Source organism: Canis lupus, chromosome 8, assembly GCF_003254725.2.
Source record: "Canis lupus dingo isolate Sandy chromosome 8, ASM325472v2, whole genome shotgun sequence".
Taxonomy (NCBI): domain Eukaryota; kingdom Metazoa; phylum Chordata; class Mammalia; order Carnivora; family Canidae; genus Canis; species Canis lupus.
This window is the reverse complement of record NC_064250.1, coordinates 30,854,986-30,880,226: the sequence shown is the minus strand read 5'-3', so window position 1 is coordinate 30,880,226 and position 25,241 is coordinate 30,854,986. Positions and strand designations below refer to the sequence as shown.

General features: G+C 40.8%; 1 protein-coding gene across 2 annotated transcripts in view; it reads left to right on the top strand.

Moving 5' to 3' along the window:
* The first annotated feature begins 2,876 nt into the window (after positions 1-2,876).
* GCH1 (GTP cyclohydrolase 1) overlaps positions 2,877-25,241 on the top strand; it is a 52,829-nt gene continuing 30,464 nt past the window's right edge. For both annotated transcript variants that reach the window (XM_025443311.3, XM_049113201.1), the window contains exon 1: positions 2,877-3,381. In XM_025443311.3, the coding sequence (XP_025299096.1) occupies positions 3,042-3,381 (340 nt within the window). In that variant the 5' untranslated portion in view covers positions 2,877-3,041. The remainder of the gene's footprint in view (positions 3,382-25,241) is intronic.

Sequence of the window (25,241 nt, the reverse complement as noted above, 5' to 3'; positions counted from 1 at the left end):
TACTTGGCACCAAAAGTACTGATGCCTCAGTAATAGTGCTCATAAGAAAATATAATTTTTAGGGTAAAAATTTAATTAGAAATTGTCTTTGGAAAAAAAAAAAAAAGAAATTGTCTTTGGAGGGAAGCCTGGGTGGCTCAGCGGTTGGGCCCGTCTTCGCTTCAGGTCGTGATCCTGGAATCCGGCATCGAGTCCCACATCGGGCTCCCTGCATGGAGCCTGCTTCTCCCTCTGCCTATGTCTCTGCGTCTGTCTCTCACTCTGTGTCTTTCATGAATAAATAAATAAAATCTTTAAAAAAAATGAATTCTTTGGATAATATGATATTAATGTTTACAAATGCTTTTTTTTAAAAAAAGATTATTTATTTATTCATGAGACAGAGAGAGAGAGGCAGAGACATAGGAGAAGCAGGCTCCATGTAGGGAGCCCGATGTGGGACTCGATCCTGGGTCTCCAGGATCAGGCCCTGGGCTGAAGGCGGCGCTAAACCGCTGAGCCACCCGGGCTGCCCCCTACAAGTGCTTTCATTATTTTTTTTTAAAGATTTTATTTATTTATTTATTTATTTATTTATTTATTTATTTATTCATGAAAGACACATAGAGAGGCAGAGACACAGGCAGAGGGAGAAGCAGGCGCTAAACCGCTGAGCCACCCAGGGATTCCCCCTACAAATGCTTTTAAAAAAAAGCGTAAGATTCACACTAAAAATACATCTCATTGAAAGTGTCTCCATTGAATCCTTCCATTTTAAAAAGTACCTCACTTAGTATCTTTGTTTTCATTTGCTAAATACAAAGCCATTCTTTAATGTTGTCTCCATCTATGCTGACACAGTTTGAGACCCAATGGATAACTCTGACCAGGAAATATCAGTGGGCAGTGGACAATGCAGTTACAGGGAAAAAAATATTGCAGGACCTTGCCAATGGGGTGGGAAACTTACAAGAATATCAGCAGACTGATAAAGAGCCCAAGGGCCAGTCATGTTTCTTGATTTCTGTAGTTTGGTATTTATAGACATTCAATAATTATCTTTAAAAACCACATTGGCATGGGATGCCTGGGTATTCAGTGGTTGGGCATCTGCCTTCAGATCAGGGGGTAATCCCGGGGTCCTGGATCTGGGGACTGCTTCTCCCTCTGCCTATATCTCTTCCTCTCTCCCCGTCTTTCTCATGGATAAATAAAATCTTAAAAAAAAAACAACCCACATAGGCACAAATACTTATATATACTAAAGGTATATATAGGGCAGCCCCAGTGGCACAGCGGTTTAACGCCGCCTGCAGCCCAGGGTATGATGCTGGAGACCCTGAATCGAGTCCCATGTCAGGCTCTCTGCGTGGAGCCTGCTTCTCCCTCTGCCTGTCTTTGCCTCTCTCTCTCTCTGTCTCTATGAATAAATAAATAAAATCTTAAAAAAATTATATATATATATATACACACACACACACACACACACACTAAATGTATATATACTTCTAATGCTAAAGGTGCTGAGGAGGCCAAGTAATTTCCATATTTCTTTCTTTGATGTTTAGAACAGAGCTATGCCTGGAGCAGATATCCAATAAATACTAATTAATAATTATAATGACTGAGCTACTGTATTAGTATAGAATAACTTCAGGGGCTTCCCTCCTGGTTTGTCCGATCCTAAGCTTTTTAATACTTGTATATATGTCACAAGTCAGCATTAGAAACTCTCTGAAGCAAATCATAAGTTATTAATTTGATACATGCTTTAAAACTTACCGTTGGCATCATGAAATAATTCTTCAAGTGTGGGAGGGAAAGCCTATTTTTTTTTAAACCCATTTTTTAATCTTAAAACAGTCAAAGCAGGGCAGCCTGGGTGGCTCAGCGGTTTAGCGTCTCCTTCGGCCCGGGGCCTGATCCTGGAGACCCGGGATCGAGTCCCACGTTGGGCTCCCTGCATGGAGCCTGCTTCTCCCTCTGCCTGTGTCTCTGCCTCTCTGCCTCTCTATCTCTGTGTCTCTCATGAATAAATAAATAAAATAATACTAATAAAAAAAACAAAAACAGTCAAAGCAGATGTCACCGGTTACGGGTCCAGCTGATCAATAACGTTTCACAATTTGTACAAACACAGGGGAAAGGAGCTTACTTAGCACATCACTCAAACGATCAGTACCAAATTTCCACAGAGCTCAAATGGGTTTTTAATGAAAAAGTCTAGAAAACTAACTTTTCTTCTTTTGTGAATCATTTTTTCTCCAGGGCCAAAGTTTTGGCCATCACAAATAGCATCCTCCTGGATACAGGGACTCACACGAGGGCCACTTGGTGGGACACTCTCCCTTAGAGCGGTGAGAGGGTTCTCGTGGGTGGCAGGTGCGCTGGACAATTTCTAAGTAACGAACGCTAGAGTTTCGTGTCATATTATTCTCTTGCCCTAAAAGCATAGACTTGGTTTCCTTACCCACGGTCTTTTCCGCTCGGGGCCACCTGTTTGGTCATCTTTCACTAAACGAGCTTTTTCCTCGCCTAGGAGGAGAGGGCTGAGCGTGCGCCCTGGGCGTGCATCTCCACGACAGGGTTCCGGCCCCTGACACCTGCCTGCTTTCGGATTCCGAGGACGCTGCAGCAACCCGAGGGGTCCAACCCCTCCGCCCCGCTGGCGGGGAAGGGCCCGGCGCGCGTGGTTTCACCCCACCCTGCAGCGGCCCTCCCGGAGCTCGCGAGGCCGCCCCCCGCCCCCGCCCCTCCCGTGGGGCCGCCCCCTCCCCCGCGCCCGGCCGAGGCCAGGCGAGGGGGCGGGGCAGCGCCGTGACGCGCGGAGGCTCCGGCCAATGGGAACGCCCCGCGGCTCCGGCCGAGCCGCCAGCCTATAAAAAGGGAGGCACTGCCGCGCTCTCCAGCCTTCCGCCGTCCCCGGCTGGGCGGGTGTCCCTGGCCGGTCGCCTACTTTCCCCAGGTGATCGTGGTCACAGCCTGTTGCCTGCAGCCGCCCGGGCAATTTTGTTGCAGCTCCTGAAGCGTCCCAGTCCCTCCGGAGGGGCAGCGGCAGGTCCATGGAGAAAGGTCCGGTGCGGGCGCCGGCGAAGCCGCGGGGCGCCAGGTGCAGTAATGGGTTCCCCGAGGGGGAGCCGCCGCGACCCGGGCCGAGCGGGCCGGCAGACAAGCCGCCGCGGCCGGAGGCCAAGAGCGCGCAGCCGGCGGACGGCTGGAAGGGCGAGCGGCCCCGCAGCGAGGAGGATAACGAGCTGAACCTCCCCAACCTGGCGGCCGCCTACTCGTCGATCCTGCGCTCGCTGGGCGAGGACCCCCAGCGGCAGGGACTGCTCAAGACGCCCTGGAGGGCGGCTACGGCCATGCAGTTCTTCACCAAGGGCTACCAGGAGACCATCTCAGGTCGGTGCTCCCGCCGCCGCGCGGGCGCGGGCCGCTCCGGCGTGCGGGGCACTGGGTAGGTGGCCGCGGGGGGCGCGCCCCGGCTCCGGGAAGTTTCCGGAGTTGCCTCGCTCTTGGCGCAGCTCGGAGCGCTGTGGCCTCCCGAACCCCGCCTTCGGCCCTGGCCCCGCGGTCCGGCCCAGGCGAGGGTCCCGCGCGGGACGCGTTTCGGGCCTCTCCCCCCGGGGGCCCCGGGCCTGCGCGCAGCCCTCCCCTGAGCCCCGGGTCGCCGGGACCACGGGCACGGAGCCACCTGCCGGGTGGGAGGCCGGAGCCCCTTCCGCCTGAGCTGGAAGCGTGTGCCAAACCCAGACTTGCCACTGGCGCTTGTGGATGAGAGGGCTTCCTAGGGTCGGTCTTTTTCTCGAGGCCTCATTTTTCGGTAGGTGTGTGTGTGTGTGTGTGTGTGTGTGTGTGTGTGTGAGTGTGTGTGAAGCTTTGGCTCCGTCTGCTCGGAGCGCTGGGGGTGATTCTTTGTAGCAAACTCGGGAGACCCGCACACTCACACTGACCTTCCAGGACACCCGGGTCTTTGGAAAGTTGTCATTCTCTTTTGTCCACTTCAGGTGAACTCCAGCTCGGGACTTTCCCAGGACTTGGCGCTGCTCTAGGCATGGACTTGCCCAGAGTTGGAGGCGTGAGGTTCCTCTGGGTAGTTTGCGGTCTCAAGTCCCCGCCCCCCTTCTAAAAGCCCAGAAGCCCTAAAGTGACTCGCTGGGAGTCGGGGAGGTTCGCTGGGCTCGAATCGGGGTTGGCCCGATGCTATCCGTGCCCGAGGCGGGTCAGACAGACGTTCACGCAGAAGCCTGGAGAGCTGTAGGGACGGGGGAGGGAGGATAGGAAATGAAGACTTCGCTGCCTGCTGCGTGAACGGTGCTGGTCTTTACAAACCAGAGAGGAAAAAAAAAAAAAAAAAAAAAGGCAAGCTTCTGACTTCTGCAACTGGGACCGAGGACGTAGTTTTCTCGCTTAAGTCTTCTGTGCCTCTTGGTGACATTTATTTATTTGGCCTAAGAAGCCTCTACCTTCATCATTTCTCAAGGAATAGCAGTGCTGCTTTGAGAGGTAACAGTTATTTTCTTGTTATTTTCTTGAGGGAGTATGCGGCGACTCCCCCAATAGATCCTGGGAAGAACAAAGTTGTTTTTGCCCAGTCTTCCACACCCGAAAGGAAGGGTGGGAAATCAGTGAGAGAGGGGTGGGGCCCCAAAAGGAAACGATACTACATACTGACGCCGAGAAATGGACCTTTAGTTCAGTGTCCAAAGTTCACTTTTTTAACCTCTCGATGGTAAAAAAATTCAGAGACCGAAAAGCAGAATTTCAAAATGCAAAGACTAAAGAGTAAGCTGTCTTCATTCATTTGGTGAATATTCTATCATTTGGTCATATTCCACGATGTAATGAAGAAACCTCTTTTAGGGCTTTACTCATCCTGCCTCTTGTGGACACTGAAAACAGCCTCCTTTGTAACATTGGTCAGACTTTGGAAATTTTGCCAAATCATAGAAGAGAGGGATTTCTGACTCCCAGACAGGTCACAAAATTACCTAAAGTGGCTCACGAAGTTTAAGTAAGCAAATTGTGAGCGGGAGTTTGTCTCATGAGCTATAGGACTAATGAATACGAAGAACACTTCAGTCTACCTTAGAAACAGTTTTGGTAAAATGTTAATTTATTACTTAAAAAGTCCCTGGACCAGAGACAGAAAGCAGATTTAGGGGTTGCCAGGGCCTGGGGAGGAGGACAGAATGGAGGAGAGTGGCTGCTTATTTGGTTTCCTTTTGGAGTGATGAAAATGTTCTGAAACTAGAGGGTGGTGGTGATGGTTGCACAACATTGTGAATGTACTAAATGTCACTGAATTGTACACTTCAAAATGGTTAAAATTTGAATTTTTTTAATGATGACTTTTATGTATATTTTGCCACAGTATAAAAGACCACAGACCATTTAAGAATTATTACTAGCTGTTAATTGAATACTTTTTATGCCTTAATTGCTTTATGTGGATGGTCTTGGTTAACCCTTATTTTGAGATAAACACTGTTTTTTTAAATCCCCATGACAAGGAAACTGAGGCAGAGAGGTTGACAGCTTCAAGTGATAGGGTTGGTGTTTGAATTCAGACAGCCTGAGAGCAGAACTCTTACCTACTTTCTTATGTTGCTATTTTGATATGTCAGTGTATCTTATCTCTAAGTATTTCAAACTATGAGCTATGACCTAACAGTTGGGTTACCAGCATTAAAAAAAAAAGAAGAAGATGGAGTAGAATGGAGAAGATCAGTTTATGACATGCAATAAGGGTACAAGTTATGAGCTTCTGTGTAGGTTTTTATGTATGGCTTTTTGTGTGTACTGGCTCCAGATGTAAATATTTTATTTAGCTGTAGATTGTCATCAAAAGTTTGAAAACCTCTATCTAGGGACTCACACTTAAGGACTTAATACCTATGAATTAGAAGTACATAGTTAGGAGAAGATAAGGAGGATGGTACTGAGTTTAAAGGAATTAACCTCAAATGGTGGTGGTCTACACCTTGGGCCAGTCTGGGAGGGAGAAAGAAGGAAGGATATTTTAAATCTGTAGAAAATATGGCAGAGAGTAATAAAACAATCCTTCATAATCCCTAATTTTTATTTCTTTAGATAGCGTAAGTCAGTGACCACTATAAATTGTTTTGGAAAGAAACAAACTTCTTTGAAACTCTCTCTTTTCTATGCTTATAACCAAGATACTCTGTATCTTTCATGTCTCAGTATATTAATTCCTGGTTAATGGTGTTAACTATTCAGGGTTGTGAAATGGAAAATAAGTTGGTGGTTTATATTACCCAAATAATTTTTTGTTAATTCTTCCTGAGTGGATTGATGCTAACTTCTGGTATTCTGGGGAATTTGTCGTTTCTCACTTTACTGCCTCTTCTCTCCATGACCCTTGTCTAGTAGTGTACTTTCCAGTGTGTACCTTACCATGGGTACATCTGTGATCACCACTGATGGGGCTATGTCAGGGTTGTGCAAGTCTCCTGGTTACTGTTCACCACTGGGCTGGGAGGGAATCCTGAAAGAGACACTACCCCCTCTCCCAGGAACTGGCTCTCCTTTGAATCTGGCATCACATCATGATCTTTGGAGCAGCTCATCTTTCTCTGTTGCTGTCCCATTTCCATTTAAGCACACCCTACATCTCTATAGATTCTAAGTTGTACCTTGATGGGGTCTTGTCTTTTCTTTTCTTTTCTTTTTTCTTTCTTTCTCTCTTTCTTTCTCTCTCTCTTTCTCTCTTTCTCTCTTTCTCTCTTTCTCTCTCTCTTTCTCTCTTTCTTCTTTCTTTCTTTCTTCTTTCTTTCTTTCTTTCTTTCTTTCTTTCTTTCTTTCTTTTCTTTCTTTCTTGACTGATTGATTTTAGAGAGGAGGGTGAAGAGGGACAGCGGGAGGAGAGAAGCAGACTCCCACTGAATGTGGAGCCCAACACAGTATGAGATCTCACGATCCTGAAATCATGACCTGAGCCAAATCAAGAATCAGACACTTAACTCTCTGAGCCACCAGGCACCCCAATGAGGTCTCCTCATAAATAAAGCATCTTTCCTATATTTCCAATATTTTATTCAGAACCTTAATTAAATTGGAAGGTCTACTGGACCCTGAGGTTCTTGGTCTTTTTGTCCCTGTGTCTGACCCTTCCCATTCCCCGTCTCCTCCTGGGTATAAATGGGAATAACCTCTTCATTACCATTATCTATCAAAGGTTAAGTGCATATACCTTGTTTCATTAATTGTCCTCTTTATGAGTTTATGGGAACACACAGAGTCCTGACTTTTCTGTCATATCTCTAGTTAAAGTAGGTTTTAGCTTGTCTTATCCAGGATGCATAAAGAATTTTCATAAATCAAGCTGACAATATCCCACATTTTAGGAAATATGTGAGCATGTATATAATGCAGCATGAGGAGATGGTACCACAGGTGATGGACTTCCTTTTTTTTTTTTTTTCCAAGATTTTATTTATTTATTTATGAGAGAGGCAGAGACATAGGCAGAGGGAGGAGCAGGCTCCCTGTGGGGAACCACGATCCTGGGACTCCGGGATCATGCCCTGAGCCAAAGGCAGATGCTCAACCACTGAGCCAACTAGGGGTCCCAGTGATGGACTTCTTGACTGTCTTCTCACAACAGTTGAGGAGTCTTGTCCCTGCCTCAATCATTTTCATTGCAAGATGATATCTATCATTTAAAGATAACACAAGATACCACACCTGGGTGGCTCAGTTGGTTAAGACTCCAACCCTTGGCTTTTGGCTCAGGTCATGAGATCACCTGTGTGGGGCTCTGCACTGGGCGTGGAGCCTGCTTAAGATTCTCTCCCTCTGCAACCTACCCCCCCCCCCCTCCATGCAGGCACTGTCTCAGTCAGTCAATCAATCAATCACAAGGTTATTAGATACTTTGTTATACAGAAGTGAGTCTTAGCCACTTCATACTGAAAGGCGCTAGCACTCACAAAAGGTTTTTTTTTTCCTCTTTGAATCACAAATCTTTGTGATTTGCCAAATGAATACTTTTGTAGAACTTAGTTCTGTTTATTGTTAGAAAGAGTACTATGAATAAAGAAGAAAAAATAATGAGGCTGTTGAAGTATATGACTGGAATCTGGGAATAGTCAAAGCTGATTAAAGTTGTTAAGAAATCATGATAATGGAGGAGAAAACTTGTCCTAATGGTTTCTCTTATTTTTAAAATGATTTTTAAAAGATTTATTTATTTGAGAGAGTGTGAATGGGGAAGGGGCAGAGGGAGAGAATCTCAAGCAGACTCCCTACTGAATGTGGAGCCCATCTTGGGGCTCCATCTCAGGATGCTTGAGATCAAGCATCAGTTACTTAACCTGAGTGGAAACCTGAGTGGAAACCAAGAGTCAGACACTTAACCAACTGAGGCACCCAGGCATCCTCTAATGTTTTTTTTTTAAACTATATTATCTATAAACAGTTTTCCTGGCCTGGGAGGAAAAAAATTACTACACATAACTTTGAAATACCAAACAAAGCCATCAAGGGTACCAAGTATCATCAGGCTGGTACTTGTTTTAGTTTCATTGTGCTGATATAAAGTATTCAAACTGGGCTGTTTAAGCAACAGATATCTATTGTCTCACAGGTCAAGAGGCTAGAAGTCTAAAATCAAGCTATGGGTAGAACCATTCTCCCTCAGAAAATTGTAGTGGGGAGATCTTTTTTGCCTCTTCCCTGTATCTGGTGGTAGCTGTCAATCCTCAGTATTCATTTGCTTGCATTATTCAGATCTCTGCCTTTATTGGTGTCCAAGTTTTCTTTTCTTTTTTCTTTTCTTTTCTTTTTTCTTCCTTTTTTCTTTCTTTCTTTCTTTCTTTCTTTCTTTCTTTCTTTCTTTCTTTCTTTCTTTCCTTCCTTTCTCTTCCTTCCTTCCTTCCTTCCTTCCTTCCTTCCTTCCTTCCTTCCTTTCTTTCTTTCTTTCTTTCTTTCTTTTTTTCTTCCTTTCTTTCCTTTCTTTCCTTTCTTTCCTTTCTTTTTCCATGAGAGACACTCAGAAAGGCAGAGACATAGGCAGAGGGAGAAGGAGGCTCCCCGTGGGAGCCTAATGCAGGACTCTATCCCAAGACCCCAGGATCATGACCGAGCTGAAGGCAGACGCTCAACCACTGAGCCACCCAGGTGCCCCCAAATTTTCCTCTTTTAAGAACACCAGTCACATAGGACTGAGTCTACTGTACTTACACTATGCCTCATCTTACTTTAGCAATTACTCATTTTCCAAATAAGTCATATTCTGAAGTATTTGGATTTTGGGCTTCTACATGTCTTTTTGAAGAGGGAACACAAGTCAACCTATACCTATACCGGTGCTCAATGCTATCATTCTTAAGACTGATTGGAAACTTTACAGTTTTATTTAACAAATTTATTGAGTGCCAGGCTCTGCACTGAATGTTGGGAACACAGGATGAGTAAAACCAGATATGGTTTCTGCCCTTATGGAATTTAGTCTTTTGGATAAAGACAGATAATCATCAGAATCACATGAGTGAGTGTGTGATTACAGTTTGAGAAAGGTAAGGATAAAAAGGACACAGCTCAATGAGAGCACTTAGCAAAGGAATTTATCTGTGCTGGGAGATAGGAGCGTGGTGGATGCCTGAGCTGACATCTGAATAGCAACAGACATTACTGATGACTTACTAGGTGCTGAACAGTAATCTATGCTCTTTACATATATTGCCTCCATTGCCTCACAATAGCCCTAGTTGGTGTTATTCCCATTTTATAGATAAGAAAACTGAGGCACAGAGAGGACCTGCCTAGGATCATATCTTGAAAATAGCAATGTTGGGAGGATGATAGAGCATGAGAGACATTCTGTTTGATTTTAATCATAATACTGTACTGATTTATTTAAATTCCCTCTTTTTTTCTTTTTTGTATTTTCTCTGCTGTTTTCTTTGTTCAGCTCTTGAAACTCTTCTATGACTGGGTATTCTCCCACTGACTCATTTGCCGTATATACCTATAATTTGAGTCCAGTATTAGGTTGAGTCAGGCTGCAATAATAAAACTTGCCACGAGAGGGCAACTATTTAATCTTTGATGAATCTTAGATTATGAATCCTGGATTATATGAACCATTCCTAATTCCAGTTTATATAAATGAATATATTCCCTATGGTTCTACATTCTCTATTGAGTCTATGGCAATTAGAGTTTGGGATAATTTGGGTTGTGTTAATCAAAGATTGTCTAAACTGAGGTAAATTTGTTATACTCAAGGTTGAGAGGACATTTACTCACTGGAATTTTGTCCAATTATAAGCCTCAATTGCACTTCTTTAGGCCCTTTTAGAAAAGAGGGACTGTTTGTACTTGTTCTTGAATCCCTAGCAAACTTCCCAGCACTTGTTTGAATTAATTTCATAAAGACAAAGACTGACCCCTTCTTAACTCTTATCTTCTACCACAACGTCCTGTGCATAGGTGCTTAATAAATGCTACTTGTTTTATACACTAAAGAAAAATTCAGAGGACTTGTCTTTATGAAAAAAACCATACGTTATTCCAGCTGGATCTCCTGAATACTTTTAGGTCAGAGGTCATCCTTTAGACATGTTTGTAGTGTCAAAGAGTCCTGCACCTGCAGAAACTCACCTGTTTGGTGAGATAGCTCCTATAGTCAGTCAACATATTATTTCAAGGTATCAGTTGAAGTGACTGGCCTGTTTCCCTGGCACATAAAAAATTATCATGGGAAGAATCCCTAGATTCAGTTTTTAAACTATCATAGAAGTGTTCACATGTACAGAGAATTAGAATAGTATGATAAGCTGCTATGTGCCTATTAACTACCTTCAACTGTTAACATAAACATAGGTCTCTCTTGTTTCATTCCCTTCACCTCACGTTCCCTCACTGAATTATTTTAAAGCTATCCCAGATATTCGTTTCATTGATAAATACTTCACTATATCTAAAATATGAAGACCTAAAAATATTATGCTTGAAATTAATAATTCCTTACTTCCAAATATCTAATCAGTATTTACATTTCTCTGGTTTTCCTACAGGTGTCTCTTTGCAAATTGGTTTCTTTGAATAAGGATTCAAACAAGATTCATACATTATATTTGATTAATATCCTTTCTATGAATGGTTTCTATTCATTTGTTACAGTTTGCTATTCCTTTTTATCCCCTAATAATTTGTTGAGGAAACAGGGTCATTTTTCCTATAGAATTTCCCACATTCTAGGTTTTGCTTGTTAATTTCTCTTGATTTATGTTAAAATGTTCCCTTAGATTTAGAGGTGTGCCTACCTGTTCCCACCCAGAAAATAACTCTTAGATTTAGCAAGAATAATTCATAGGTGGTGACATGTGCTTCTGTCAGGAAGCAGCTAAATATCTAGCTGTCTATCTTTTTGTGACATTAAAATTGATTAGCTTTAGGTGTTATCAGCCCAATTTATCCATTACAAAGTTCCTCACCAGTCTTTTACCTACTGCTTTTAATAGCCATTGGTGATTGCCTAGATCTAGTAATTATAAGTTGCAAAGTAATAATGTTTGGTTCCTTACTTCCTTTTTTAAAAAGATTTTATTTATTTATTCATGAGAGACACAGAGAGAGAGGCAGGGACAGAGGCAGAGGGAGAAGCAGGCTGAAGGCAGGGAGCCTGATGCGGGACTCAATCCTAGATCCCAGGATCATGCCCTGAGCCAAAGGCAGATGCTCAACTGCTGAGCCACCCAGGTGTCCCAATTCCTTTTGATTTTATTTACTGGTGTTCTATTCAGAAGGTGTAGAATAATGCCTTAGGCTATCTTTCCAACTATTTGGTAAGTTTTAAATTATTTAAAATAAAGCTTAAAAATACAGGAGTGTTAATTTCTTTAATTCTGCAGTGGAGATCTATCTTACTGTGACTTAATCTAGAAGCCATAAAAGAACATAATTTACATTAAAGACTGAATTTTCATATGTGAAATTCCAACAGAAATGAAGTCAAATGACAAAATGGGAAGAAATATTTACAACTCCTATAAGAGATGACAGTTTAATCATACTAATGTAAAAAGAGATGCTAGAAATTAATGTGAAAGGCCAAAAACACAATTGAAAAATTGGGAAGACCTGTAAGCAGACAGTTTACGGGGCAGGAGATACAAATGACTTTTAAACACTTGGAAAGATGTTTGGCTTCACCCTTAATAAGAGAAATGCACATAGACCACCTAAAATACTTTTTTACCTTGTTAGATTGGCCAGAAATTTGATATTACATTATGTTATTGAAGTGATAGGGAAACAAATATTATGCTGAAAGAGTATCCTTATGAGGGATAATTTAGCACACCTCTCTTATACAAAGTTATATATGCTACTTGAAAATCCTGCCTCTGGGAATTTCTCTTAGATAGATACTTGGACACACGAAATATATATGCTCAAGGTTAGTCACTGTAGCCTTGAATGTGGAAGTAACCTCAATGTCTAGGCCCTTAGAATAGCTAAATTACTCAGAGGAGTTATATTTTGTAGGAAAAATGGGGTAGAGGGGACAATAAAATGTTTATGTTGGTATTAAGAGTTACAGTGCTTACATGTTAATCAGGAATATGAACTGGGCAGATAGCAGATAAATGTAGAGGCAAGACTTTTTACTGTTTTCAGTTTTTAATTTTTGAGGTATGTGCATGTATTCTCAAATAAATAAATTTAAAATATTGTGGCAAAGTTGTTTCAAATTTAGGAGTAAAAGAAATACAACTTTTCCTAAGGGCTAGCTAATAAGAAAAATCTGGTAACTGAAAAAACATTTACCCTGAAATTAGAGAAAAATAGTTAGATATATATATTTGTGAGCTTGATTTTCATTGTGATTTTTTTTAAAGGTTTTATTTATTTATTCATGAGAGATACAGAGACAGAGGCAGAGACATAGGCAAAGGGAGAAGCAGGCTCCCTGTGGGGAGCCCATCATGGGACTCAATCCCAGGACCCCAGGATTACGACCTGAGCCAAAGGCAGACACTCAACCACTGAGTCACCCAGGCATCCCCATTGTGATCTTTACTGCATGTAGAAAGAGTCTACATTTGAATGTGACCTTCTCTTTTAACAATCTGTATAATTACTGGCATGTCTCTAAACTTAATTGTCATTTTTTCCCTTTTTGTGATGGGTGGTGTGGTAATACCTGCTTTGCTTGGGCTCTTCTAAGAATTAAGATGATATATAAAAAGCATATGATACTTAATCTGTTCCTTCTTTATGGTGAGGAGGAACTGTGAGATTGGATTCATTGAGAAGTGTTTTAAGACTATGGAATACTTTGGAGTCCTAAGGCACCAGGTAAAAAGTCCAGTTACTCTGAGACTGTCATGCTGTGAGGAAGCTCTGCCACATGGAAAGGACACATGTGGATGTTCTGGCTGATGGCTCCACCTAAGGCCCCACACAACAGCTAGCATTGAACAATAGACATGTGAGGAGATTCCCCCAGCTGACTAGCTAACTCTACGGACACCTCAAGTATTGAGGCATAGAAGCCAGTTGACTTCTCTGTGCCCTACCTGGATTCCTGACCCACAGAATCCGGGGACATAACAAAGTAGTTGTATACCACTAAATTCTGGGGTATCTTGTTATGGACTTAAAACAACTGGAACAAATTTTTAGATGAGGGTGGTTAGATTTGCATTTGTACAGAGGAAAAGGGAGTGACTTAAATAGGCCAAGGGAGGGCAGCCCCCCTGGTGGCCCAGCGGTTTAGTGCAGCCTTCAGCCCAGGGCGTGATCCTGGAGACCCAGGATTGAGTCCCATGTCGGGCTCCCTGCATGGAGCCTGCTTCTTCCTCTTCCTGTGTCTCTGCCTCTCTCTCTGTGTGTCTCTCATGAATAAATAAAATCTTAAAAAAAATAGGCCAAGGGATGGCATAATGGTTTAAGGCCAGAGATTTTAAATTTGTGAATTAACAATATAAAGCTGACAGTTGAAGCTGGGAAAGTGCCAGAGCTCCTCAAAGGAGTGAGAGAAGGAGATGAGTGGCCTAAAACTTTAGAAGATATCTGCATTTAGATAGTGAGAAGAGTGAGAAAAAAGCCAGCAGAGACAGTCCTAAAAGGAAGTATGAGAGGCAGGAGATCCAAGAGTGTGAGTGTTGGCAGAAGGAAGAAGTCAAACTAATTATTTGCAAATGACGGGATACTCTGTGGAAAACCCAAAAGACTCCACCAAAAAATTGCTAGAACTAATACATGAATTCAGCAAAGTTGCAGGATATAAAGTCAGTGTGCAGAAATATGTTGCATTTCTATACACCAATAACAAAGCAGAAAAAGAAAGCAAGGAATTGATCCCATTTGCAATTGTACTAAAAAGAATAACATACCTAAGAATAAACCTAATTAAAAAGGTAAAAGATCTATATTCTGAAAGCTATAAAACATGAAAGAAAATGAAGAAGACACTAAGAAATGGAATAGCATTCCATGCTCATGGAATGGAAGAATGAACATTGTTTAAGTGTCTATACTACCCAAAGCAATCTACACATTTAATGCAATCCCTATCAAAAATACTACTGGCATTTTTCACAGAGCTTGAACAAACAACCCTAGAATTTGTATGGATGAATTAAAGACCCCAAATAGCCAAAACAATTCTGAAAAAGAAAAACAAAACTGGAGGCATCATGATTCCATATTTCAAATTATATTACAAAACTGTAGTTATCACAACAGTATGGTACTGGCCCAGAAATGGACACATAGCTCAATAGAATAGATTACTCAGAAATGGACCCATATCTATATGGTTAACTAATCTTTGACAAAGCAGGAAAGAATATCCAATGGAAAAAAGACAGTCTCTTCAACAAATGCTGTTGGGAAAACTATAGCAGCATGCAGAAGAATGAAACTGAACCACTTTCTTACACCATACACAGAAATAAATTCAAAACTGATGAAAGACCTAAATCTGAGACAGGAAACCATTAAAGTCCTAGAGAAGAACACAGGCAGAAACCTCTTGGACCTAAGCTGTAGCAACTTCTTACTAGACACGTCACTGGAGGCAAGGGAAATCAAAGCAAAAATGAACTATTTGGGCTTCATCAAGATAAAAACCTTCTGCACAGCAAAGGAAACAACAAAACTAAAAGGCTACAGAATGGGAGAAGATATTTGCAAATGACATATCTAATAAAGGGTTAGTGTCTAAAATCTATAAAGAATTTATCAAACTGAACACCGAAAAAACAACCCAGTTAAGAAATGGGCAGAAGACATGAATAGACTTTTCCAAAGAAGACATCCGGATGGCTAACAAACACATGAAAAAATGCTCAACATCTCTCATCATCAGGAAATATAAATCAAAGCCACAATGAGATACTACCTGTCAGAATGGCTAAAAATAACAATACAAGAAACAACATGTTGGTGAGGATGCTGAGAAAGGGGAACCCTTTTGCACTGTTTGTGAGAATGCAAACTAGTACAGCTATTTTGGAGAATAGTTTGGAAGTCCCTCAAAAAAAATAGAACTACTCTACAATCCAGCAATTGTACTACTAGGTATTTACCTAAAGGGTGCAAAAATACAGATTCAAAGGGGTTCATGCACCCCAATGTTTATAGCAGCATTATCAACAATAGCCAAACTATGGAGAGAGCCCAAATGTCCATTGACTGAAGAATGGATAAGGAAGATGTGTATTTATATACACAATGGAATATTACTTAGCCATCAAAAAAGAAACCTTGCCATTTACAATGATGTGGATGGAACTGGAGTGTATTATGCTAGTGAAACAAGTCAGAGAAAGACAGATATCACATGATCTCACTCATGTGGAATTTAGGGAAAAAAACATGAATATGTGGAAAGTGGGAAAAGAAAAAAAAGGAGAAAGGGAAACAAGTCACAAGAGACCCTTAATGATAGAAAACAAACTGAGGGTTAATGGAGGGAGGTGGGGAGGATGGGTTAGATGGGCATTTGGTATTAAAGAGGGCATTTGTTGTGATGAGCATTGGATGTTGTATGTAAGTGATGGATCACTGAATTCTCCTCCAGAAACCAGTATTGCACTGTATGTTAACTAAAATTTAAATTAAAAAGATAATGATACTTTCTAAAAAGAGACAGACATACAGACAAGGAACAAAAGGAAGAAGTCATGAGGCTTGTAGACTAACTACATGAGCCAGATTGCCTAACTTCAAAACTTGTTACTTATCAATAGTGCCTCAATTGCCTCATCTGTAAAATGGGCTTGTAATAGTACTTATCCATCTAATAGGGTTATTGTGAGGATGGAATGAGTATGCACAAACTACTAAGAGAAATGCCTGCCATCTAGGAAATTCTATAGATATTTTGTACATTAGCCATGAGTACTGAGATTTGATTTGAAGGAGATATTAGTTTCAGAAGTCATATTCTAGGACTTTAGGGAGTAATTTGATAAATTACAGAAAGCAAGAAAATTTTTGAGGTTTCTTTTCCTGACTGGCAGGAGCAAGTGAGTTTCCCCTTGGAAAGGCATCGAGATACTGGGTGCTGGATGTAGGTAAATGAAAGCCTTAGGTGTCAGAGAAGAGCATGGGATTCAAAACTCTGGGAAGATGGGCCAGGTTGTGTATGTATGATTTCATATGATATTCCTGTCAACTTAGAGATCATACCCATTCTAAAGAGGTGGAAACTGAAGAGACTCAGGTTAAGTCACTTGCCAGAGGTCACAAAGCAGAAACCAGGTGTTTGTGACTACAACACTCATGTTCTAATTGACATCATGCCCTCTCAGTTTTTAAGTGCCTATGTTACAATTTCATATGATGATCCATTTAATATGTGAGGATCATAATATGTAGGAATTCTGCTTTTCTTCCTGAACTCTAGCAAAGAGAAAGCCAAGTAGATTTAGTAATGAGGCATTTTTTTACTATCCCGACTGAAAGATACTTCATGAAGTTTTTGATCTGGGGAGTTCATAAATAATTGCAAAAATTTTAGCTAAATTGCAGTCAATTCTAAGGTGGATTAATAACAGACTTTTCCCCATTTAATCCTTTGTGTGATATCTGAAGATCAAAATTTTATAAATTTTGTTTAAAACACATTTTAATTGTGTTGTGGTCATTTTATATTTTATAAATGTCTTTTAATGGTTCTATTTGGAAACTTTCCTGTTTTATTTATTTTTTATTTTTAAAAGATTTTATTTATTCATGAGAGACAGAGAGAGAGAGACAGAGAGAGAGAGAGAGAGACAGGCAGAGGGAGAAGCAGGCTTCATGCAGGGAGCCTGACGTGGGACTCAATCTGGGGTCTCCAGGATCACGCCCTGATCTGAAGGTGGTGTTAAACCGCTGAGCCACCTGGGCTGCCCTCCTATTTTAAATACTAGTTTTTAGGGCTGTACCTTTTATTAAATGCAGTTATAAATGCTTAATATTTTAAAGTAATTTTATCTATAATTGCAATGGTATATAAGTTTCAGAGATGCAAACTTTAACTCCTTTTTGAACAATTAGGCAAATATAATACAACATAATTATGTTCCATCTGTTAATCTATCAAAATTGTGTTCCCTACTGTATACTTGTTACTGTGTCAAAATGGATACCCTTGCATGTTGTATATATTTTTTTGAGTTGATTCTTTTAAAAAAATATTTGACAGAGAGAGCACAAGTAGGGAGAACTGTAGAGGGGGAGGGAGAAGCAGGCTCTCCACTGAGCAGGGAGCCCGATGCAGGGCTCAATCCCAAGACCCCAGGATCATGACCTGAGCTGAAGGCAGAAACTTAGACAGCTGAGCCACCCTAGGTACCCCGAGTTGTTTGATTCTTATTGTAAAATATACATAACATTAAACTTACCACTTTAACAATTTTTAAGTGTATAGTTCAGTGGCATTGAGTTCATTCACATTGTTGTGCAACCATCACCACTATTCATCTCTTGAACTTTCTCATTCTCTCAAACTGAAACTCTGCTTATTAACCAGTTTACTCCCTATTGACCTTCCCTCCCAGCCCTTGGTAACCACTACTTTCTTTATGCATTTAGCTATTCTAGGTATCTCATATGAGTGGAATCATAGCATATTTGTCTTTTGTGTCTGGCTTATTTCACTTAGCATAATGTCTTTAAGTTTCATCCATGTTAAGAACATTTTAAAGTTAGAAAAGATCCATTTGGTCCTTGTTTTAAACCAGTAATTCATTCTGTAGAATGTTGAATGTTCTTAAATTTATAAATGTTGCAGCGCCTGGGTGATGCAGTTGGTTAAGTGTCTGACTCTTGGTTTCGGCTCAGGTCTTGATCTCAGGGTCATGAGCTCAAGCCCCGTGTCAGGCTTTATGCTCAGGGCAGTGTCTTAAGACTCTTTCCCTCTCCCTACCGCTTACTCTCTTTCTCTCTCTCTTTCAGATAAATAAATAAATCTTAAAAATGACAAGTGTCATATTTTTATTTCCTTATTTTAGGAAATCCTTAGAATTGAAGATATATTAAAAGTCCGTATTTTTATATATCCAGTATCAGCTCTATGAATGACCCTGTACTGTTAAAGGGAAAGCAAAAATGATTGGTCTGGTATTGGCCTTGAATGAACCTGTGGTCTGTCCTAGCAGGGACCAGACACTAAGTTCCTGTGGAGAGGAGCATATGGAGTTTTGTGTGGTCAGAAGGAAGGCAGATGCTTCTGGTAGAGAGACTTGATAACTATGGAGGAGGTAGCTTTTGAGCTGAACCTAGAAGGAAATTCATTTTGAGGATTTAAAAAATATTTTTTAAATTTTCTATTTTTAAAAATAATCTCTACATACAACTCAGAGCTTGAACTCTCAACCCTGAGATCAAGAGACATGCTTCATTGACTTAGCCAGCCAGGCATCCCAAGTTTTTTTTTTTTTTTTTTGTCACTTCAATAGAAAGTGTCCATGTGAGTTTAGAGAAGACTATGGTCTAAATGTTCTGGATTAAAAAGAATACAGTAATATTCATAGTTGTTGGTACCATAGAGTTAAAATTAAATGAAACTTTCAAAGCAATTTGTCATTTTTTAAAGGTTAGCATGGAAGGCATTAGGGTTGGCTCCTTTCCCTGATGTTTTAAAAGTCCAATTTGGCCAGACGGTCCTTCTTGAACTTTACCTGAATGTATGTTGCTAGATGATGTATTTGGTCTAGTTGGTCGTATTTATAATCTGGTTGTTCATTTTATCTGTGATTCTTCCTTCTGATTAATCTCCTTGGTTACCTGTGCTCCAAGTCCTGACTCTAGTATCTCTAGACTCTGTCTCTCTTCTCTTCTCTTATCTGCTCTGACTCTTCATCATCATCTCTCACCAGAAATACAGTGACTTCTTAACTGGTTGTCTTGCTGCCTAGCTTGTCCCGTTCCAGTCTATTACTGCTGTGATACTATTAAAATTGAATAGGTTTCTTCCTTCTGAAAATACTTGACTGAGTTTTTCATGATTTCCCTCACCGTGGTTGTGATATTTTGTTGTATTGCATTCTTTTCCCTGCATTTTCTTTTCCTTCTGTTCCATCACTGTCCCCTCATGAGGGGCAGTGGAGTATTTTCATTTTAGTGCACAGTCTATCTTGAAAAACCACTCTACCTCATTCTCTCTTCTTCCTGAGGCTCATTTTTCTGAAATATTTGGTCATTATTGTATCTCTTCGCTTCTTCTAATTTTTTTCACTACCCTTTTTAAAAAAAGATTTTATTTATTTATTCATGACAGAGAGAGAGAGAGAGAGAGAGAGAGAGAGAGAGAAAGGCAGAGGGAGAAGCAGGCTCCATGCAGGGAGCCCAACGTGGGACTTGATCCCAGGTCTCCAGGATCACTCCCTGGGCTGAAGGTGGCGCTAAACCGCTGAGCCCCCCCCCCCCCCCCCCCCCCCCCGCCCGGGCTGCCCCTTCACTACCTTTTTTTTGATTTTGGTTGCTAATCATGAGAATCCCCACCCACTACCCATTTATCAACAGCTATTGCTTCTCTAGAGTTCTGTGAACAAGAAACCAGTTTTATTTTTTTTTTTAATTTTTTATTGGTGTTCAATTTACTAACATACAGAATAACCCCCAGTGCCCGTCACCCATTCACTCCCACCCCCCGCCCTCCTCCCCTTCTACCACCCCTAGTTCGTTTCCCAGAGTTAGCAGTCTTTACGTTCTGTCTCCCTAAGAAACCAGTTTTAGATGAGGAAGTTGGCTGTCCTGACTTCTGCATTGAATTTTTTTGAGTCCAGTTGGTTCAAATACTGTTTCAGTGAAGAGCTTTGCCAAGAACATACAGCTCTTGCTATGAGGTATATTTTATGTACACAGATGAGTGTTTATTTTTATAAGTAGGAATCAGAACCCATTTCAACAGAGACCACTGACAAATGTCCAAACAAGGAAACTCTCACTAAGGTAGCTTAAAATGCAATTATATCTATTGTATGGTAAGCTGTTCATGAGCAGCAATGAAGGTGTTAGGTGCTGGAATTCAACTGAGAGTGAGGACTCTGCCAAAGTGCTAACTGATTACCCCTTCAAAATATGTTAATTTCTGCTAAGAAATTAACAGAGGTTAATGCACACGCAATCATAGAGGTGTGCCACTGATCACCATCATACATAATTTCGGTGTGTCAACAATCTCATCCTGCTAAAATGGGAAGAAAAACTAGTCTGGATTAGTCACAGCATCCCTACTATTTTATGACCCTAGACAAGTCCTTTTTAAGGCTTTCTGGATCTGGTCTACAGGAGGGGCAGTTGGGCTAGGAGTGGGACTGTCACACCTAGGTTTCTGGCACATTTGTCAGATTTGTTTCATCACTCTGGTAACTTTCAGCAGCTGACAGGTGAGGTCTATCAAGGACCTCAGGCTTCTTTCATTACTAGTGGTGCTGTTTTCCTTTGAAACAGTCAACGACACAGATAGTTTCTATGGTAACACATGTCTCTTTTTTTTCTTCTGATGCAGATTTTTGAAAAGGTTCTTCATCTATATGCTCTTTAGAGCCTATGGTCTTCTTTTCTTTTTAAGATTTTATTTATTTATTCATGAGAGACACACACACACAGAGAGAGAGAGAGAGAGAAGAGAGAGAGAGAGGCAGAGACACAGGCAGAGGAAGAAGCAGGCTCCATGCAGGGAGCCTGATGTGGAACTTGATTCCAGGACTCTGGGATCACGCCCTGAGCCAAAGGCAGGTGCTCAATCACTGAGCCACCCAGGCTTCCCAGCCTGTGGTCTTCTAACCTATAGCTCCTTTGATTAGACAAAGCCTTAATTTAAAGACTTTTTCCTCAGGACTATTGTAGACACTTGTAGAAAAATAAACAGTAGCTAGTCATATTAGAACTTGAGGTTTAGTCTGTTAATAAGATTTCCTATAAATTAGAAGTGAAATTGTTGGATTGCTCGGTAGCATAGTAATAACAGTAATAGTAATAACATAGTAATAACAGATTTAATAACAAATCCAGTAATAATAACTGCTTCTCCCTCTGCCTGTGTCTCTGCCTCTGTGTGTCTCTCATGAATAGATAAAATCTTTTAATAAAATAAAATAAATTCTTTTAAAGATTTTATTTATTTATTTTTAGAGAGAGAATGCACTTGTGCAAGTGGGGAAAGGGCAGAGGGTGGGGGAGGGAATTTCACATAGACTCCTAGTTGAACATGGAACCCAACACGGGGCTGGATCTCTCTACCCTGAGATCATGACCTGAGCTGAAACCAAATGTTGGATGCTTAACCGATGCCTAACCAGTGCCACCCAGGCACCCATGACATTTTATTTTACTTTTAATTTTTTTATATAAAATTTTCAAACTCAAAAATAGATAAAATTGTATATGGACAGCTAACATACTTACTACCTAGATTCAAAATTAATGTTTTGCTATATTGGCATGGTCTACTTTACTGAGAACAAATCAGAGACATGTATTTAGAGGTGAAATGTCACCCTAGAAAGCGTTTTTCTTCTTAACTACTTATACTATCCTTAGTAAAATTAACTATTAATTTCTTCCTATCATTTAATACCTAATCTACGTTCATAATAGTACAATTTATACCTAATTCTATACCTCCAGTTGTCCCAAATGTCTTTTACTCATGATTTGTTTAAACCAGGACCCCCTCAAGATCTATACATTTGCATTTGATTGTTAGGTTTTAATCTAGAAAATTTCTTGCTACCTCCACCCTCCACCCTGTGACACTGATTTATCAGTGATTGTGAATTGTCCTATAAGATACTTCACCTTTGGGATTTGTGATTGTTTTCTTCTTGTTTTCATTTAACTTGTTTCTCTACCTCTTGTATTCCTGGAACTGGAAGTTAGGTTCTAAGGAGTTGATTAAATTCAGGGAAAACATTTTTACCAAGAATACTGTTTTCTTTATACTGTATCACATCAGGAGACATAAAATATTTGGATCTTGAAGATTTAAAGACTGTAGTTTGTTTGAAAAGTGTTTCTTTACTGGTTTCCTAGAATAAACTTCTATAGAGATGTTCCTTTTTTTTTTTAAGCCATTTTATTAGTTTGAAGGTTTAATGGGATTCTCCTTTCCCCTGAAACTGTTCCAGTTTCATTTCAAAAAGGTCAAAGTAGCATTAAATTACTGAATTTTCCCTCATATAAACCAAATAAATAGTTGGTAAAACAGTCTTTTGCAAACAGTGTGCACCAGTTCTGGTAGCCTCTGGGGATCAGGCCACTCTTTATGTCTGCTCTCTTGGGCTGGTAGATGGCTTCTTTCCTCCAACCTCCAACCTCAACTACTTTTATTTTAAAACATCAAATTTGTTCTCTTTGTTTCCTTTGCTGTCATTGCCTTTAAGCTTGTCACCTCATGGCTATGAACTCCAACAACTCCTGATTCTGGTTTGTTGCCTCTGGGCTTTCTCTCTTGAGCCCATTGCTCTGCCAGGTTCAGATTTGTGATGGCTAGTAATTAGGCTCTCCTGTGGATGTCAGAAGATAAGGATCAAAATCCAGCTCTCATACTAATGGGTGTGTTCTTTTTTAGCAGGCACTTAATGTTTTCAAATAGAACATCAGTTTGCTCATCTGTAAATTGGGGATAATAACTGTCGCAGAGTAGAGAAGGGCTTGGAAGAAGTTGTGAGCAAAATGTAAAATTTAATTAGAAAAATGCTCTAAAATAGAAGGGCATTTGGTTTCTGTCCAATGCATAGATCACTCAGGCAGTCCACATTACTTTTTTGTTGTTCCCTGTATTTCTGTATTTTATTTCCTATAGTATTTCTCTTCCTTATCTTGTCTAGAAAAACCCTTCCTTCCTTTCTTTCCATCCATTCTTAAAGCCTGGATCAAATCTTCCTTTCTTTCTTTTATTTTTTTTTTTTTTTTTAAGATTTTATTGTTTTTTATTTATTCGTGAGAGACCTAGAGAAAGACAGAGACATAGGCAGAGGGAGAAGCAGGCTCCCTGCAGGGAGCCTGATGCAGGACTCAATCCCAGGACCCCAGGATCAACCACTGAGACACCTAGGCACCCCTCAAATCTTCATGGTCAATATAGTCACATGTTTTTTCCCAGCCCATAAATTTTCCTTTATGTAAAACTATTGCTTCTTTAGTTTAGCTTCTAGGTACTCTCTCCATTTGGGGGGGCTGATTTAAGAAAATTAATCCTAGGGGCACCTGGATGGCTTAGTGGTTGAGTGCATGCCTTCAGCCTAGGGTGTGATCCTGAAGCCCCGGGATTGAGTCCCACATTGGGCTTCCTGCATGGAGCCTGCTTCTCTCTCTGCCTATGTCTCTGCCTCTCTCTCTGTCTCTCATGAATAAATAAAATCTTTAAATTTAAAAAAAAAATTCTAACATAATTAACAGTGTTATATCAGTTTCAGGAGTACAATATAGTGATTCAATAATTTTATACATTACTCAGGGCTCATCACAATGAGTGTCCTCTTAGTCCCCCTCACTTATTTTTTATTTCCCCGGATCTTAAGTTTCTTGAGGTCATGATTTGATATATTTGTGTCTAGCTCAGAAACGTGTTTAGAACTTCCTATGAAAACTTTAAAACGAAAGATTTATTTATTCATAAGAGATACAGAGAGAGAGACAGAGACATAGGAAGAGGGAGGAGAAGCAGGCTCCATGCAGAAAGCTCCATGCCAGAACTTGATCCCTGGATCCTGTGGTCATGCCCTGAGGCAAAGGCTGACACTCAACCACTGAGCCACCCAGACCTACCATCCTATGAAAACGATCATGCTACCCTTGAAACTGATTTCTGCTGAGTTGACTGTAGGACCCAACTGGTTAAATAGCTGATATTTTTCTAGGATGTGGGTACAGTTTTCTTTTTTTCTTTTTTTTTCGGGGGGGAGGTACAGTTTTCTTATGTGTGGTCTCCTTTCCTTTCCTTTTCACTGAACCTCTTGGGTCTTCTGTCCCTGCTCTGGAAAGTTGGCTCCAGCTTCTTTGCCTTATCTCCTCCTCCTGTTACCCACCCCACCCGCCAATTTCAGTCTCTGTTCCAAGCCTCCTTTCCTAGATGTTACAGTGTTCTGCAGGAATTGTCACCCTCTGGCTTCATGACTATAGTGAAAGCTTATGGTGGGGAATTACATCGCCTACTGTTCAGTCTTGCTAAACAGCAAATTAGGGCCAGAAGTGTGTCCATTTTTAACCTTCAACTTCTCTTGCCCCTCAAAACCCTATGCTCCCAGCCCATCTGGTCATCAGAATTGCTTGAGTTTTTAAAAGATATAATCTCGGGTTCACCCCCACAGCTAGTGAATCAGACTTTCTCAGGGTGACTTGAGAAGCTGTATTTTCCAAAGCTCCCTATGATTGGCCATATATGGGAGCCACTATTCTAAAACATGATCCCTTCTCCCTTAATCATTTGTCACTAATGATGGTGGCTTGCACACCCTGCTGGTACTTATTTGTCAGATAGGATTACAGATGGTTCCATAACATCTGTCTGTATGATATCTCATGGCATAAGTGAATGTAGGATGATAAGCGATGAGCCTATTAAAGGCTTCTGAAGCAAATGGATAGTTTATCAGATTGGTGTGTTCTTTATTTAGAACGGCTGTGAACCAGACCTTGTTACCACCATCTGTTTTGTAAATTCCATTTACAGTTTAACAGCTGGATTGTGAAAGATATACAAAATTATCCAATTAAAAAACTAAATTTGGGAAGTGTGCATCTTTTTTTAAAAAAATGACTCCTTCGGGCAGCCCCTGTGGCACAGC